Here is an 18,214-nt window from a genome sequence, read left to right as displayed (position 1 = left end):
GGGCATGTGTATAATTTCATGCTTTGTGAAGGTTGTCTCTAAAAGTCGTCAAGTGTTCGGGGCACCTGGGTGGCTCAGTCGATCAGGCATCTGACTTCAACTCCGGTCGTGATCTCCTAGTTTGTGGGGCAAGCCTCGCATGGCATCGGGCCCTGTGCTGACAGCTCAGAGCGTGGAGCCTGCTTCAGATTCTGTGTCTCCCTCCCTCTCTGCCCTTCCCTGACTTGTGCTCTGTCTCTGTCTCTCAAAAATGAATAAATGTTAACAAATTTTTTAAAAATAAATAAATAAAAGTCGTCAAGTATTGAATATCAAATGCAGGTACGATGCTGTTCCAGGGCTGAGAGACAGAAAAACAACATTTTTTTTTTTTAATTAAGAAAGAAGTATTACTTGGTCTTTAACCTAAAGAAGTTACCATTTTCTTTATTTGGGAGATAAGATTTAAACATAGGCACTGACAGAGGCCTGGGTGGCTGAGTCAGTCGGTTAAGCGTCCGACTTTGGCTCAGGTCATGATGTCATAGTTCGTGGGTTCAAGCCCTGAGTCAGGCTCTGTGCTGACAGCTTGGAGCCTGCTTCAGATTCTGTGTCTCCCTCCCTCTCTGCCCCTTCCCTGCTTGTGCTCTGTCTCTCTCTCTCTCTCTCTCTCAAAAATAAATAACCATTAAAAAATTTTTAGTATATGCACTGACAATTCTTGGGTGCGGAGATCAATGTCGAAACCAGTAACCTGCCCAGGTGGTTCACAATGGAGGACTTTGAGAGGGTGGCGGGAAAGTCTTCCTCCGTTGAGTCAGATGGACCTGAATCACTTGTTCAGCCTGTTTCTGCTGCTCCTTACGAAACTGAACACCTTCAGAAGGAGTTCTAGAAACTTCTCAGAGGACAGAGGAGCTAAACCTGCCACCATCCAATTAGGAAGCACTAGAAATGCCCGACCAAGAAGAAAAGCTATTTGCATAACTGGGACCTCCCCCGCCCCCCTATTCAGGTGACCTTATTTCTGTTCTTCCAGACGTTCCGACCTCTCTTATTAGCTATTTATATGTAAGCAAAGACAGGTGCTCATATCGTGCTGTTTCATTTGTGAATAACACGTATATAGACTTCCGTCCAAAACCTTTGTGCTAATGTGACCGAAACGATCCTCCTAAGCCACATAGATGCCAATGAGCCAGTCTTTGAAAGTCCGGAGACACAAGCATTGGAACTTGTGAATTTTCTGTTGCACTTTAATACAGAATACAGAAGCATCAGACAAAAAAGCAGGAAGCCTTTTCTTTTAACTTACCGATAGTAATCCAGTAGACCTCAGATGGCCCTTGCCTAGTTCCCCTTGATCTCACCCCTTCTTCCAGGCTGGCGCATAGATTGGCCCTCCAGAGGCGCTAAAGATGGCCGTGAGGTTGAAAACTACAAGAGGGTGGAAACTGAACAGCTGACAGCACAGGGTGCTAGAGAAGCCTGTGTACCTGGGCTTATTTATTAAGCAAAATAATAATAAACATTTTACACTAGATGTCTTTCCAGTTTATTTACCTGTCTGAGGCACTACTCTAGGACCCCTGCGAAAGCCTGCCTTGCCGCACATATAAACCCCAATGCTGCAAGGATAGCGTTAGGCTTTATATCTCTCTCCACCGCAGAGGTGAAAGTGGTTTTGCACACAGTTTGCACTGTAGTTTTGCATGAAGCGCGATGTTTTTCCTAAGCGAGTGGTCAGAGCATGTTTATTCGAGCTTACACATTCCTCTTCCGGTGACAGGTCTTAGTCTAGTGCTGGCTCTGGGGACACGTGACTCTGGACCCTCTGAGGCTACTGTCTGCCTGTGGCACGGGGGAGCCCTGGCCTTGGAATGAGGACAAGTGGGTTCTCCCACCTTGCCTCTTTCTGATTCTTAATGATTTTGGCCAAATATAGCTGTATTTCTCCTGGGCTTACTCACTTTCCTGGTCTGTGTGTCACAGCAATGACACCGTCTTTGTCTGCTCGGGCTACCAGAACAAAATGCCGTAGATTGGGAAGTTTCAACAATAGAAATTTATTTCCTCATGGCTCTGGAGACTAGGAATCTGAGATCAGACTGTCAGCGTGGCCGAATTCTGGTGACAGCTCTTTCCCAGCCTGTCGTTGGCCGTTTTCTTGCTCTGTCCTCAAACGGCCTTTCTGTGGCGCATGCACGCTGGGAGAGCTAGCTTTTCCTCCTCCTGTTCGGATAAGGCCACCAATCTTTTTGGACTAGGACCTCATTTTACAACTTCTTTCACCTTAAATACTTGCTGAAGCCCCGCCTCCAGACACAGTCACCCTGGGAGGTAGGGCTTCGACATATGAATTCTGGGGGGACATAATTCAATCCACAGTACACGCTTTTCTCATGGAACAGTTAGAGGCTTTCAAGAGACAATGTAGGCAAAAGTAATTTCAGCTACACACAGCCAAATGCAGTTTGTTATTCCGGCGCAGTCTTGGACAGAGGAGGCACCTGACTGACAAATACTAGTTTTAGGTCTTAACCGAACAGCCTGCTTATTCTCCATATGGTGGCCCCCCGGGGGACAATCGTGGTCACGGGCATCATTAGGCCGCCCTTCGTTTCTTACGGGATCACGGCTAATGAAAATGTGGGGGGAAAGTACACTCGCTAATAACGAAAGAGCTGGCATTTCTATTATTATTATTATTATTGGCCTGTCAGGCTAACAATGCTTTAAAAAATTCTCAGTGTAAACAGCATGTTGGGATTATAAATTGGCATGGTCCTTCTAGATGGTGCTTTGGCAATGTTTTGTATTAAGAGCCTTAAAAAATGCTGTGACCTGGTGATTTAGTATTTCTAGTTCTAGAAGTCTATCTTAAGGAGATGATCACATATTTAAACAAAGATGTGTGATCTGTATGATCTATAATGCATAAAAATAGAACTCAATCTAGGTAGCCAATAACAGAGGACTAATAACCCAAGTAATGATACATTCATAAAAAATTGTGTTTCTAGGGCTGCCTGGGTGGCTCAGTCAGTTAAGCATCTGACTTTAGCTCAGGTAACAGTTCATAATTTTTTTTTAATGTTTTTTATTTGTTCTTGAGAGAGACAGAGCATGAGTGAGGGAGGGGCAGAGTGAGAGAGGGACACAGAATCCGAAGCAGGCTCCAGGCTCTGAGCTGTCAGCACAGAGCCTCACATGGGGCTGGACCTCACAAGACGTGAGATCATGACCTGAGCCAAAGTTGGACACTCAACCAACTGAGCCACCCAGGCGCCCCAACAGTTCGTAAATTTGAGCCCCACATCAGGTTCTCTGCTGTCAGCAGGGAGCCTGCTTTGGATCCTGTGTCTCCTTCTCTCTCTGTCCCTCCATTGGATCCTCCCTCTCCCTCTCTCAAAAGTAGACATTTTTAAAAACTGTGCTTCTAAGCATATTACCTAGAAAATTATATATGTGTATCTATGGCATGGTACCTAAATTTGCTTTATATATGATATATGTTATGGGTGTACCTTATGTATTCATATTCATCTATACATATTTGTCACATACATATTAAAAGGAAGTACCAGGGCACCTGGGTGGCTCAGTCGGTTAAGTGTCTGACTTCGGCTCAGGTCATGATCTCGCGGTTCATGAGTTCGAGCCCCACATCAGGCTCTGTGCTGACAGCTCGGAGCCTGGAACCTGCTTCAGATTCTGGGTCTCCCTCTCTCTCTGCCCCTCTTCCGCTCATGCTCTCTCTCTCTCTCTCAAAAATAAACATTAAACAAATTTTTTTTGAAACAAAAAAGAGATACCAGGAGTATTTTAATTTCTTCTTTATATATTTTTCTTTTTACACATTTCTACAATAAACATTTAATATTTTTATACTCAGAAAAAAATATTTTAGCCAGGTTCTTACTGAGCCTTCCATGATCATTAAAAATATTTCCATTTATCTTCTCGTAGCGTCACTTGTTGTTTTACGTGAGAGATGCCGCGGTGGTTAGCAGTGAGCAGTGGTGGGAAAAGATGTCTGCAGCCCATCAGCTCCTATGAAAAGAGAGAGATTGATTGATCAATTCATTTCTATAATTCATCAGATACCTGACACTGTACTTGACTCTGACTGAGACAACAGCGGTAATGGCAACGGCTAATTTCACTGGGAGCTCGTTCTGTGCCAGGCAGTGTGTGTTCTAAGTGCTTTATTGATGCCAACGCATTTAATCTTGGAGCAACCTTATGAGGCACCTGCTCGCTGGATAGATGAGAAGGCGAAGGTTGAGCTTCCCAAGTGACACGGCTGTTGGGTGGCGATTCCCACCCTCTGGAGTCTCTGTAGACTCTTAAATAAAGGATGAATATGGTCCAGTCAGTGTCTCCTAAGTTACATTTGAGCTAAGTCTTGAAGGACGAGTAAGAATTTGTCGTGTCAGGGTTTTTCGCAAAGGTACCACAGTGACAAAGGCCAGGTGGTGGGGGTAGTCTAAGGTGGGGTGTTTGGGGGTGAGTTGGACTGCCCGTGAGGGATGAGGAAGGCCCATGCACGGCCATGGGTTGGAGTTCCAGCTCGGTATTCCCACAGGGAGCGGTTGAAACCATCCCGGAAGCCACCCTTCTCTCGGGTGTTCATCGCGCTGCTAACAGATGAAGTCACCCCCACCGCCTTTGAAATAAGCCAAATGAAACATATCTAATGGAAATGCGCCCGAATAAATGCCTAGTCTGTTTCTTGAGATGTTACAAAATGCATTTTTTCCCCGTCGTCTTGACAAACAAGCAGAGGCAAACCTGATTTTATCCCCGGAGGCGATGGAACCCCATGCAGGAAGACATTGGCAGGGTTTCCTTGTTAGGGAACCCCCCCCCTCTTTCAATGCATGCGGACTGACACGACCCTTTGGCGGGGACATCCGGGTTCCGTGACAAGTGTTCGCACACCTGGCGGGTCTGAGGACTCATAACTATAACCCGTGCTGGACACGTCTAACGCCCAGGCGATCATTTCACTTTACAGACACAGAGACTTTGCCGCACGTTTTGTATGGACTTACAAAAGGGCCATCACGGTCACATTCAGGTAAGTTTTAGGAGAGATTCGCCTGAAGCAGGGCCTGGTGGTCTGCGGGGCGGGTGACAGAAGGCAGTTCTCTCTAGCTGGTGAGGGACAGTCTGCCCCTCACACCACCGCCCACCTCTGCTGACTCAAGATGTGACCTCTGATATTCCGAGAGTGCATCTCACGGACTCACTGCCCCTTCAAATGTCATGGTCTTGAACAATGACAAGGGCCACGTGTGACTTTAAACCCCTTAAAGAGGCCCCAATTTAAGGCCCGCACTGGAGGCATCCCCCGGCTCTCCCTCTGTGAGCTCGCACATAATCTCGCCCGCTCACACCCGAACGAACACACGGACCGCGGAACCAGAGAAGGAGGGACAGACAGGTCCTCGAAACACGCCAGAGGGACAATGGTGGACTTTGATTTCTCTTCTTTTCTTCATCACTGGTTCTTCTTCCCCGTGTGCTTTCCAGTGACCGTTTTATTGTTTGGGAATTAACTGGGTTAATAGAGCAAACCTTCAGAAAGGTGCTTGGCTAAGTGCGACCCCAGTGTTAGCAGCTATGGTTACATGAAGCATTTTCATTAGTGAACATATTAAAATGACAGGCACTGCCACATGTGACCCACCTTTCCTTTCTCACATTCTATATAATTGTGTATAATAACTACTGTTTATTGTCTGTCTTCTGCAGCCACGATGTGAGCCCCGGGACGGCAGTGACTTTGTCCCCTTCCAAGGAGACGGTCACTGATGGTGAGAGGGTGGTCCTTCAGGGCTGGGGGAGAAAAGAAAGAACTCAGTCACCCCACGGCTCCCTCCTCATTCTTTCTGTGCTGGATGTTGTCACTGCCTGACGAAAAACCATTTTGACCTTTAAGAGGGCCCGGAGGGTGAGGGGGAGAGGGATTGGGAAGAAAGCTGGACCTCGTGACTCCCGAGCACTTGCTTGCTCCGAATCCATCGGCTTTTTTTTGCGCCGACCCACGCAGCCGGTCCGCATTTTCCCACTTCCCTGGCAGGTTAGGGGTGCTGGGACTGAGTTCCGATCAAAATCTTGTGGACGGAATAACGTGTGCCGCTTCGGGGCCTGGCCCGTGAAAGCCTCCTTCTTCTGTCTGCAGGCCGGATGTCCGGGCTCCAGCAGAGTTCTCTAAGACCCGGGGACATCTGAGGCACCAGGCAGAAGGAAACTGTCCCTGAAGGACCATGGAGTCGAGCCCCATCCCCCCATTGTGACGGGACACTATACAACATTGTGTAACAGAGTGACCTATCTATTCTGGTTAGCCCCTAGGTTTGGGAGATCTGTTTCATAGAACAGTGTCACCCACCTTGTTTTGACCTGAGGCTTGTCTACTGAAGCGGACTCAACATTGTTATTCGTAGTAGCACCTTGATCCTGGATCTGGTCTCCCAGTCAAGCCCGACGCACCCTGGGGCCCCCTGCTCAGATCTTCATTCCTCGTTCATCACGGCAGCCCCCACCTCATCGTCCTCATGCCCGCCTTTGTTGTTTTGTTTTGGTTTGGCTTTTGGTTTTTTGGATGACACTTGCCTTCTGAAAGATCAGACATTTTAGCTATTTATTCTGTTACCTCCCTAGAGTCCTAGCTCTTCGAGGGAAGGGATTTTGTGATTTTGTTCACTGCTATATGTACATGGGAATTTGGGACACAGGAGGCATTCCACAAAAATTAGTGAATGAACTGATTCATTCCGTCATTTATGTGTGTGGCTGTGCACCAGGCCCGGCGACAGCCCCTAGGGATACTGTGGTGACCAAATCAGAGCCCAGAGCCTGTTGGACAAGACTAGTAGACAAGGGGTCACAACTAAGTACAAACTGTGCAATGCTCACACCGGACAACTGGGAAGCGATGGGCCGGAAGATGCCTGTGGGATGGTGATGAGTAGGGTTTTCTAGGCAAGAAGGAAGGAAAAAAAAATTTTTTTAAAATGGAGGTCCAGTGTATGTGGGTGGCAGAGAGCCAGGAAAGCAGGGTGTCGGAAGACAAAAGAGAGGGGAGAAGGAGGGCCCTGGCACAGGGTGGAGGGGAAGGGTGTGTCAAAGTGCGCTGGAGAATCCTAAAGGCAAGAGAAGTATCTCCTTCAGGCACATGGGGACCACTCACGATGCCCCAGTTCACACGCCCCACCAGACAGAGGCCCCGCGACCCTTCCCTCCAGTTCCTGCTGATTAAAATCTCTGGTCATTTTAGGGCAGTGAAAAGCCTCTGTGTGATATTATAATGATGGATGGATGTCATGACACATTTGTCCGAACCCATAGATAGAATGTACACGACGAAGAGGGAACCGCAAAGGCCAACTATGGTCCCCGCGCGATCGTGATATGCCGGTGTAGGGTCATCCAAAAGAGTGCCATTTTGGTGAATGATGTTGCTAGGGTGGGAGGCTATGCACGTGTGGGGACTCGGGGTATATGGAAATCTGTACCCCCCTCTCAATTTTGTTGTACACCTAAAAATGTTTGAAACATATGTATGTGTGTGTGTGTGTGTGTGTATGCATATATAAGCTCTAAATACATATAAATATGAAAGCATATGTATGCCCTAAATACACACACACACACACACACACACACACACACATATATATATAAAAGAATATAGGAAAAATTTGCAATCCATTCAGTCTTATTTATGTTTAGAACTGACTGGGCCAAGTTCCAGCTCTAACCCTGACAATCAAGACCCCTGAGCACTCTCCCAGACCTTCCCCAAAGCCCTCACCCTGACGCCCGCCAGGTATCACTGACCCACCCTCCCGCCTAGCAGCTTCCCTTCCCTTCGCGGTCTGAGAACCTGCACCATCTCGGTACGATTCTTAAATACACGATTTCATTGACTTTTCTCAGCTGTAAAAACTATATTTATTTCAGTGCCTTAAAGCCCAAATGTGTGTGTGTTTTCAAACCTAGCACCCACTATCTCTCGCCACAGCTATTTAAGCAAGTCTAGCAGTAAAAGGGGCACATTTCCATCTTCAGTATTTTTGTGTTTTTATATGCTGTCCCACAGTGGAGTTTGGGCCAATAAGAAATAACCGAGGAGAAAAGGGAAAAGAAAAATAAAGGAAAAGAAAATAAAGGAGAAAGTGAAGAGGGAGAAAAGAATGAGAACAAAGGTTTATCCTTGTGGCTTTTGAAGGCAAGTCTTTTACTTAGAGCACTTGAGAGGGTCAGAAGACAAGTTTAGTCTAAGGGATGAGGTCAAGGTTTCACGCCAGTATTGCCTCCTCTAGGTACGTCTGTCTGCTCCTCGATGAGACCAGCCCCGCCACTGCCGTTCCTTTGTCCTGTCAGAGCCAACAGCTGGGACATCTAACACCACAAAAAACCATAGCAGAAAGAAACAGGCCTTTCTATCAACTACAATGCAAATTGCTTACCGGATGATAAAGCTACCTAAGTCTTCAACTGAGCCAACCAAAGCCTTCCTCTTCCTCACTCAAAAAGTAGCTCGTTTTCCAGATTTACTCTCTTCTCCTTAAATTATAATGAACCCACAGTGCTTGAAGATGTCAAGCTGATTGGCAGAGTCTAGACATTTTCATCTGAGCCTAGAATATCTTGCAGGAAAGGTCACCGGCAGATGTGTATTCGGCCCCATTTCTTTTTCCGCTTGGTCATCCAGGATGGCCCAGGGTGAAAGTTAGGAAAAACTAATGTTTAATGCCTTTTAACTTAGGACGTCTGGGACTACTTAGCAAAGTGCTGAATCTACACACCCTTCCAAATCTGGAAGACTCAAGAGAAATGCGGGGATCATTCTTTATGCCCTTAGGAAGAGGCCTAGAGAGGTCATTAAATATGGGGTATGGTGGGGGGGGGCGGGGGACTGCATTTTCTTTCAACCTATTGGACCAGGGTAAAACATGGTGAAATCGGTTGGCATTCTTTTTATATCAGATCACTTGTGAAATTCCCGATTTATGAAAAACCGGCTTTTACCAAGATCATCATAATCTGCCTTAGGTCCCTTTAGGGGTATAAAAAAAGCTATAAATGAAGTTTGTCAAATATCAGCAGACACTGAGCACCTACCATGTGCCGGGCACTCTTCAAAAGTGCTTTCTGTGCATTAAAGATCTTTAATCTCCACAAACATCTAGAAGGTAGACGCTATTACCATCATCCTCAAGACACCAGCGAGGCCAGGGGTGCCTGGCTGGCTCAGTTAGTAGATCATGTGACTCTTGATCTCGGGGTCATGAGTTCAAGCCCCGTGTTGGGCATGGAGCCTACTTAAGATTAAAAAAAATAATAATTAACAAAAAAGACACAAATGAGGACACTGAGGCACACAGATGAGATGAGGATATTGCCTCAGTCTCACAGTTAATAAGTAGGGAGCTGGGGGTGTCAAACCTAGAGGTTCTGTCTCCAGACGCTATGCTTTTTTCACCATGGAGCTATTTTACTGCCATGAAACCGTCCCTGGGACGAGTGCTTTATATTTCCTGTTTCATTTAATCCTCACCCCAGCTTCATGAGTAAGCAATTATTACCACCCAGAGGCTCAGAGTGGTAGGTTTGTCAAACAGAAACTCAAAGACATTTGGGTAATTCTAGCCGGCTGTTTTCCTGCGTACAAAGCAATACATTGATTCCATCCAACAAAGTCAAAAAAGATGATTCTATAACAGAGACGGGGGGAGAAAAAGCCTGCAGAGTAAGAACAGGATGTTACGTTTGTGCATTATTTTTAGCCTGGACAATCTGTTCTTACACAGACCAAGGAGGACTTTCAAAGAAAATAATTAGCGATTCTTCAGAAACTCTCAAGATTGTCTGTGGAGCACGGGACAGGCTGTCTCTGCATAGAATATTCCTCCAACCCTCAGTCAGCACCTCCGTCTTGGGTAGGCCATGTCTCCACCATTTCTGGCACAGGAATTTCTCAACTCCCCCACTTTTGACTTTGGTCAAAAAAGGTATGAGAGCAATCACACACATATAAGTATTTGAAGTCAAGGTAGTCTCCAAGTGTTTAACTGGCTTGTCTTACTTAGAATAGTTCTCAAAGATCATTCTGATATATTTTAGTTAAACATGTATCATTTTTCTTGACTATTTCAGTTGTAATTTGAGCCACAGTCAGAAGTACACTAGGAAGCACTCATTCTTGTTTAGGAAATTTTAGCCAAGGTATGGAGGTCTAGGCTCTGAGGAATCCTATTCTATTCTATTCTATTCTATTCTATTCTATTCTATTCAATACTGAGGAAGACCAAATCCAAAGTCGAATTGTTGGAAAGATGGATACTGGAGAAAAAGGCAAAACAGAGAGGAAGAAAAAGGAAGAAACGGTCGACTCTAGATCTCATCTTGACCTGTAGAATCATAAGAGCAAGCTTCCTATTTCCAGAATTCTGGAGAGTTTTTAATGAGTCTCGGATTGTGTTTCCAATAGGAATTTATACCAAAGTGGTGAGATTCTACATATGTCTGCACTGAGAATCAAATATCCCTCTGTCCTGGAGCGTACTGCCACGTGCAGAGCCTCATATGGACGTATCTGGAATCTTGGAAGCTTGAGTCCCCTACTTCCTCCTACAAATGGACCTTGAGAGCGTGTTGGGAGATTCTGGTGGGAGAGCACAGCTACTCCTGTACCTTTGACCACAGAATGGTCCTCCTGTATCGGGGAAGGTCATCCTCTCCGACCTAGCACAGCCCCGGAAGGGACTCACATGGAATGGTGAGGGAGGAAGGGGGACGCCAGCCTAGCCAGCCAGACCAGCCAAATCAACCCTGGCCAGCAGTGGGGTGACAGATGTCACAGCGAGACACTTCTTGAAGTCTCTTTGAATGTAGTCTGTAAGTGTACATTTTGTAGAAGTGAGTGTGGTGACATCTTTCCAAAGGTAACTTCCATTTGTTCAATTACGATAGTGTATGAATAACATTAGTTATTCATAATATACAACAACATCAGAACACCCCAAAGCAAAACGTGTCAAAAGAGAAGAGAAACCAAGCCACACGGATCTTTTGGTACAATCTCAAATGATAAGAATTTATGAGAATCTTCAGGGGTGGACACGTTATCATTATTATTAGGGGAAAGATTAAAATTTTGGCACCGTAAGTTTAAGTTGTTTGGGGCAAATTTTACTTTAAATTCTCTCGTATTATCTTCTCAGTAGATGGGGGATGATATGGACAGATGTCCAATATGAATACTTTTATACAGATTTTTGAAGGTATTTTACCTATGATCTTTTTATCATTCACAAATAGTAAAGGCATTACCATGTGGGGAAAAATCCATAAATTTTAACAATAGCATGAAATTGATTCGTTAATGTAGTTCTTAAGGTGGCTGTTGCAGCCTTGCCCCACTTTTATAGTTTTGCAATTTATATTAATTATAAATAAGGTGAGATTCAATCACTTGTCGCGTCTTTGGCCTAATCAACATATTTGTAAATTTTGAACTGGTTTGTGCTTGTCATGGGAGTTATTTTTTTGTTACATGACTGTAAAGTCTGGAGATGGTTGGGCTATGCAAGAGTGTGAGAGATTTGTGATAGTCAATTTTCAATATTTTTTTAGTGTTAATTTATTCTAGAGAGACACAGAGACAGAGTGCAAGCAGGGGAGGGCAGAGAGAGAGGGAGACACAGAATCCAAAGCAGGCTCCAGGCTCCGAGCTGTCAGCACAGAGTCCGATGCGGGGCTCGAACCCATGAACCGTGAGGTCATGACCTGAGCCAAAGTCGGACACTTAACTGGCTGAGCCACCCAAGCGCCCCTGTGATAGTCAATTTTTATTGAGGGGCCGGTTATATTTGATTTTATTTTCAGAAATCAAGCTAGAAAATTGTTGTTATAGTATTGATGGTGATGAAAACGTTAAGGGCTGTTTTTCACACTGCAGTTGGGGTATTTTCTTTAGCATTACCTTTAATTGTAACTACTCAGATTTTCTTTAGTTCTTCCTTTTCCTCTCATGAGTAATTATCCTCCCCCCACTGAATTATTGATGATAGGGAACAGTTAAGTTAAAACATAACAGTAAAGATCTACCCGGATTACTCTTCAGAAACAATTAACTACCAAATAATGTGTCAAAAATTGTAATCAGGGTGGGACATCAGACAAACCGGCATAAAACGAGCTTAGTGTGAGAACAGTTGTTACAAAGTTATATGATTTACTCTCATCAGGAGCTTGGGAAGCTGGGTTTAGACTGGAAAATTTAGGAATTCAAGGCTCCTAGGTGGCTCAGTTGGTTAAGCGCCTGACCTCAGCTCGAGTCATGATCTCATAGCTGTGAGTTCAAGCCCCACATCGGGCTCTGTGCTGACAGCTCAGAGCCTGGAGCCTGCTTTGGACTCTGTCTCCCTCTCTCTCTGCCACTCCCCCGCTCGTACTCTGTCTCTCTCTCTCTCTCTCTCTCTCTCTCTCTCAAAAATAAATAACATTCAAAAAAATGTGAAGACAAGAAAATTTAGGAATTATTATAAAGAGCAGACCAAGCAGTGATTTGGCAATCAATATTTGAAAAATACAAACACACCTAATTATTTTATCGTCCCTCCTCTCATTAAGTGGAGGGAATAAATCGTTGGTTACCCAATGGCTGTCAAGCAAGGCCCAGTGTAAAAGAAATCTTTTTGGTGTTTTGATCTGTAGTCAGAGCTTGAATCTGGGACAGTGAAAAATAAACTTGTCAGAGCAAACTGGTTATTACATTAAGACGTAACCATAAATCATGGGTATATAAAAATGGGGAAATGGTTGCAGTCATATTTTAGAGTGCCCTGTAAAACACAGCATAAAGTGATGGGAGCAGGTTCTTTGACACGAAGCACTTTTGTTGAAAATTATCTCACACTTGGCAGAGACACAATATATTGAAAGTTCCATTTGAATCCTGAATTTTTCTCTTTCTTGTAGTGTTTTTTTGCTTCTGTTTTAACGAATCCTAGTAAACCTTCCTGTGCATGTGTTTTTGGATATACCCATACCATAGATAAATATAATGATAAAGTCTATAATGATCAATTCAAAAGCCTTTAACTTCACTTCTGAAGTATATTTAACTAATCAGCATGCATAAAACACACATTAAGCTGAATTTACTACGTTAACAAATGGTAACAACTTCCATTTGTTACCGTAATAAATAAACACACGAAATACAGCCATGATCTTGTGTGCATATCTGTGTCTTTCTACAGCTGTAATACTTAATAGGATCAGAACTCTGTGTGTTAATAACAGCCCTTAAAAGAAGCAGGTGTGACTCAGTCAGTTAAGCGTCTGACTTCAGCTCTGGTCATGATCTTAGGGTTCGTGGATTCAAGGCCCACATCGGGCTCTGTGCCGACAGCTCAGAGCCAGGAGCCTGCTTTGGATTCTGTGCCTCCCTCTCTCTCTCTGCCCCTCCCCTGATTGCTTTCTCTCTCTCTCAAAAATAAATAAACCTTAAAAAAAAAAAAAAAAGAACCACGTGATTGTGTTCTCTCCTGGCAAAAGTAAGCGAATATATCTACTTCCATTCTCCTAAGGCATCTCCACATTCTCTAACTTGTTAATCTAGGGTCATTCTCAACTGTGTAAAAATAAGGGCCTTGCATAGACCAAATTGTTTTTAGGGATGCATATTTTGTACCCTCTAATTCAGAAATTGTCCAGGTATCCAAAGATTAGGCATTTAAATACTCAATTTAATATGCCTTAAAATTCTTACAGTTATGTATAGGTTGTGAATTCACCATTTAAGCTGACACGCTGAGCTTTTGTGATTTTATGCAACATTATGAACATTAACTGTTTTAAAAAATATTATCTATTATGATTTAATTTAGTTCAGTGTGTAATTTACAGATGTGTAATTTTAAATAAAGTGATCTTAACTCTTCTAACCAGTAAACCTACTGGAAGAAATTTAATAAGTTCAAATTAATTAAGGTTGCTTGCTTTCTTTTTTTTTTTTTTTTTTTTTAGAAAATAAACCCTACCTATGACCCAGCAACAGCCTTGCTAGGAATTTACCCAAGGGATACAGGAATGCTGATGCACAGGGGCACTTGTATCCCAATGTTTATAGCAGCACTTTCAACAATAGCCAAATTATGGAAAGAGCCTAAATGTCCATCAACTGATGAATGGATAAAGAAGTTGTGGTTTATATACAGAATGGAATACTACGTGGCAAGGAGAAAGAATGAAATATGGCCTTTTGTAGCAACGTGGATGGAACTGGAGAGTGATATGCTAAGTGAAATAAGTCATACAGAGAAAATATCGTATGTTTTCACTCTTATGTGGATCCCGAGAAACTTAACAGAAGACCATGGGGGAGGGGAAGGGAAAAAAAAAAGAGAGGAGGGAGGCAACCATAAGAGACTCTTAAAAACTGAGAATAAACTGAGGGTTGATGGGGGGTGGGAGGGAGGGGAGGGTGGTGATGGGCATTGAGGAGGGCACCTGTTGGGATGAGCACTGGGTGTTGTATGGAAACCAATTTGACAATAATTTCCTATTAAAAACAAATAAATAAAATGAAAAAAAAAAGAAAAGAAACCCTAGACTTGTGTGAACTAGAATATCATGCTAATGTTATTTTTACATCATGACAATAACAAAGAAAAAGACAAAAAGCCATTTCTAAAGCAAAAGTGTGAAGCCAATGAATGTATCCAAAAAGTTACTTGATTAAAAATATGTGCTATTTTCCTATAAAATTACATATCATGAACTAAAAATGTTAAGTTGTTCAAAAATGATAGAGTTCTGTTTTGTTTCCTATCCTATAACCTCTTAACTAAAACCACTAATTTGGGGCACCTGGCTGGCTCAGTGGGTTAAGCAGCCGACTTCGGCTCAGGTCACGATCCCCCAGTTCGTGAGTTCAAGCCCCGCGTCAGGCTCTGTGCCGACAGCTCAGAGCCCGGAGCCTGCTTTGGATTCCGTGCCTCCCTCTCTCTCTGCCCCAACCCACTCGCATTCTGTCTCTGTCTCTCTCAAAAATAAATAAACATTAAAAAAAATTTTTTAATAAATAAATAAATAAAACCACTAAATTCACAGTTAAACTTTTCTGTTTCTCTGAATTATAGTTTAAAGGGGCAGCACACTTAAACATCGGGAGAACGTTTATTTGATTTGAGTTTCTCTTTTTTAAGTTTTTATTTAAGTCGCAGTTAGTTAACATACAGTGTAATATTAGTTTCAGGAGCACAATAGGGATTCAACATTTTCATGCATCACCAGGCGCTGTTCACAAGTGCCCTCCTTAATCCCCACCATCCATTTAGCACACACACCCCCACCCCCCAACATCCCCTCTGACAGTCCTCAGTATGCTCTCTATAGTTAAGAATCCATTTCTTGGCTTGCCCCTCTCTCTCTTTTTCCCCTTTGCTCCTTTTGTTTCTCAAATTCCGTATACGTGTGAAATCATAGGGCATTTGTCTTTCTCTGACTGACTTATTTCCTCTAGCGTTATACTCTCTAGCTCCTAGTTTCTCTTACGTTCAATTGTGTCTTTCACTCTTTATATAAGCCCTTGAAAATGTAAATAAGTTTCCACTGTAATTTACTGATCCCCTGCTGAGGTAGAGTAGACAACTTGCTCGAAATCATTTGTATTCACAAAACAGAAAATATTCCCAAAAAAAAGGTATCGGAACCCTTCACTTTGGTCCAACCTCAGTAGCGCGATTTATGATACCATGTTTCTTCTCTCTTCTCTCTACCTTGAAAAGCCCGAAGCGACATAATTTTGGTGTTGCTGAATCATAAACTTCAGAGGCTTCTGCCTCGCAAGAGACCAGGCCTTTGCACGCTGGAGATTTGGGTTAACTTGTTTTTCTTTCTTGTCATTAGTCTCCTGTAAGGCCTAACCGCTTTCTTAAAGTCAAAAGTTACTACGGATTGCCAGTGTGTGTTTGCATTATCTTGGAAGCAGGGATGCTGTTTTTGCAGATACCGACAACTATTTGGATATGTAAGGAGAAAACACAAGAAAAGAACGTTTGGAAAGGAGGAAAGAGACTCTTATCTTTAGTTTCAGGAATCCACAGCATACAAACATAAAACACCAAACCCAGGGGATCACATTAAAGGCCAGAAAGAAAAGACCAGCTTCCTGTTCATGTGTTCTCAAATGCCAGAGAATTATAAGAACAAATAGTACATAAACACAATCAACCCCAGAAAAATTAACAAATGATCTAGACTTCAGATTCCCTGTCCTTTGCCACCAACTAATCTCTTCACGATCTGACATAAAGCCAGCAGGGTGTACCCGATCTGCAAAGGGCAATCAGGAAAAGCCAAAATAAGAAACAACTTTGGGCAAGAATACGTTGCAGCCTGCAAGCACCAAAGGAAGATAAGCATAAGACTCCCAACAGCCCAGGGCTGGACAAGGTTCCTTTCCAGGTCACACGTTTCTATTGATTCCTATGGTAGGACTTAGGTAAACAACATCTTAGTGGAACCTTCAGAAATAAATGGTCAGGTAGTTCATGAGTAGCCTCCCCTTCACTTGTATAGAAGGGAGAACAAACTATAGAATTATTTCATCCAACAAAGGCAGACCAGAATTTATATAAGACGAAAAGGGGAGAAGCGACGGAGAAAAACAAGAACACAAACAAACAACAAACAACCCCTTGTAGTCAACCTGGTAATAGTGAACTTGCACGTTTTGGGGGTAACCTGATTCGTTGACAGGTGGTCAGTCTGGACTGGACCATCAGTCCTTAAGCAGGCTCAATAGGCACGTAGGAGAATTTAAAAAATCCAATTTCAGTTGAAGGACTCAGGAAACCTTCGCGTTTGGCTGAGGAGCTAGTGTGACCAGCGTCTGCCACTGTCCTGCATTTTATCCGAAATTGTACAGGTCTTTGTGTCTTTTGTAACAAAGTTTATTCCCTGTACCCTCCCATGTTTTTAATGGAAAAAGCAAACTTGACCACTCGGTACTGAAAACGTGACTTGAGTAAAACAAACGTAGAAAGCGCTTTTTACGCCTTAAAACTTTTGCCTGGAGCAAAGTCCACGAGTGAAGTGCTTAAAGTGGAATTTCCCCACACACAGACTGCCTGCGGTATCTGGTACCGGAAGGTTCCCTATTGGGAGACTGAGTATGCCAAGTTCAATGGCGTCCTTCCCGTCGACCCACCTCCTTTCTCCGCCCCTAGTACTTGCTTGCCTTCAGTTCAGACTCCTTGGAGGCAAGTTACCTAGCAGTTTTGACCAGGCGTCTTCTACAGCAGTATGTGGATCCTAACTACAAGCCACCAGCCACCTATGAAGGTTGGGAGTCGCATAAGGCAGACAGCACGGACCCGAAACAGCATGCGTTTTCACTGAAAACTCCCCGGAGCATAGAGTAATGGAATAGAACATTTGGCACATAAAATGCGGCAGTGCTTAGTATCACCTTCATTTCCGTCTGTTAGTACCGTTAAAAACAAAGAACCTACTTATTCCTACATGGGCAATGGCTTTTTCTAAAGTAGAATACCTTAACGTAAATATCTTGCTAACTCCCCCATGCAAACTCAAGTGTTTGATTACAGCTCTCTTAGGGGACATGTGGGTGGCCCTGAAAAGAGCCTTTGGGGTTGGGTAAGAGGGCGCTTACTTGGCGAGTCTACTTGGAGCTGGTGTACTTGGTGACGGCCTTGGTGCCCTCGGACACGGCGTGCTTGGCCAGCTCCCCGGGCAGCAGCAGGCGCACGGCCGTCTGGATCTCCCGGGACGTGATGGTCGAGCGCTTGTTGTAATGCGCCAGGCGCGACGCCTCGCCCGCGATGCGCTCGAAGATGTCGTTGACGAACGAGTTCATGATGCCCATGGCCTTGGACGAGATGCCGGTGTCGGGGTGCACCTGCTTCAGCACCTTGTACACGTACACCGAGTAGCTCTCCTTGCGGCTGCGCTTGCGCTTCTTGCCGTCCTTCTTCTGCGCCTTGGTCACCGCCTTCTTGGAGCCCTTCTTCGGGGCGGGAGCGGACTTGGCTGGCTCAGGCATCTTAAAACCTCAGAACGCCAGAAGTGGAGTGAAAGCAGGAAGCGAATGTCTGCTACTTATAGGGCTTTTATGCTAATGAAGGATGCAGACCGCGTCTTAGTTCATTGGAAGACCAGCCGTGAGGCTGTCATCCATGGGCAG

At 44.1% G+C, this 18,214-nt stretch overlaps 1 protein-coding gene across 1 annotated transcript; it reads right to left on the bottom strand.

Annotated features, from left to right (window-relative positions):
• Positions 1-3,954: 3,954 nt before the first annotated feature.
• On the bottom strand, positions 3,955-18,111 carry LOC115514814 (histone H2B type 1-C/E/F/G/I). Its single transcript, XM_030317003.2, has 2 exons — positions 17,684-18,111; positions 3,955-4,032 (listed from the first exon to the last, which is right to left on the bottom strand). Exon 1 carries the CDS (start codon positions 18,071-18,073, stop codon positions 17,693-17,695), a length of 381 nt encoding a protein of 126 aa, XP_030172863.1. The 5' UTR covers positions 18,074-18,111; the 3' UTR covers positions 3,955-4,032; positions 17,684-17,692.
• Between the last annotated feature and the right edge of the window lie 103 nt (positions 18,112-18,214).

This window comes from Lynx canadensis, chromosome B2 (assembly GCF_007474595.2).
Source record: "Lynx canadensis isolate LIC74 chromosome B2, mLynCan4.pri.v2, whole genome shotgun sequence".
Taxonomy (NCBI): domain Eukaryota; kingdom Metazoa; phylum Chordata; class Mammalia; order Carnivora; family Felidae; genus Lynx; species Lynx canadensis.
This window is presented reverse-complemented; position numbering and strand designations above follow the sequence as displayed.

What these genes read in the sequence shown, in the direction of transcription:
- LOC115514814 (XM_030317003.2), bottom strand. Translation starts at nt 18,073, where the DNA reads ATGCCTGAGCCAGCCAAGTCCGCTCCCGCCCCGAAGAAGGGCTCCAAG.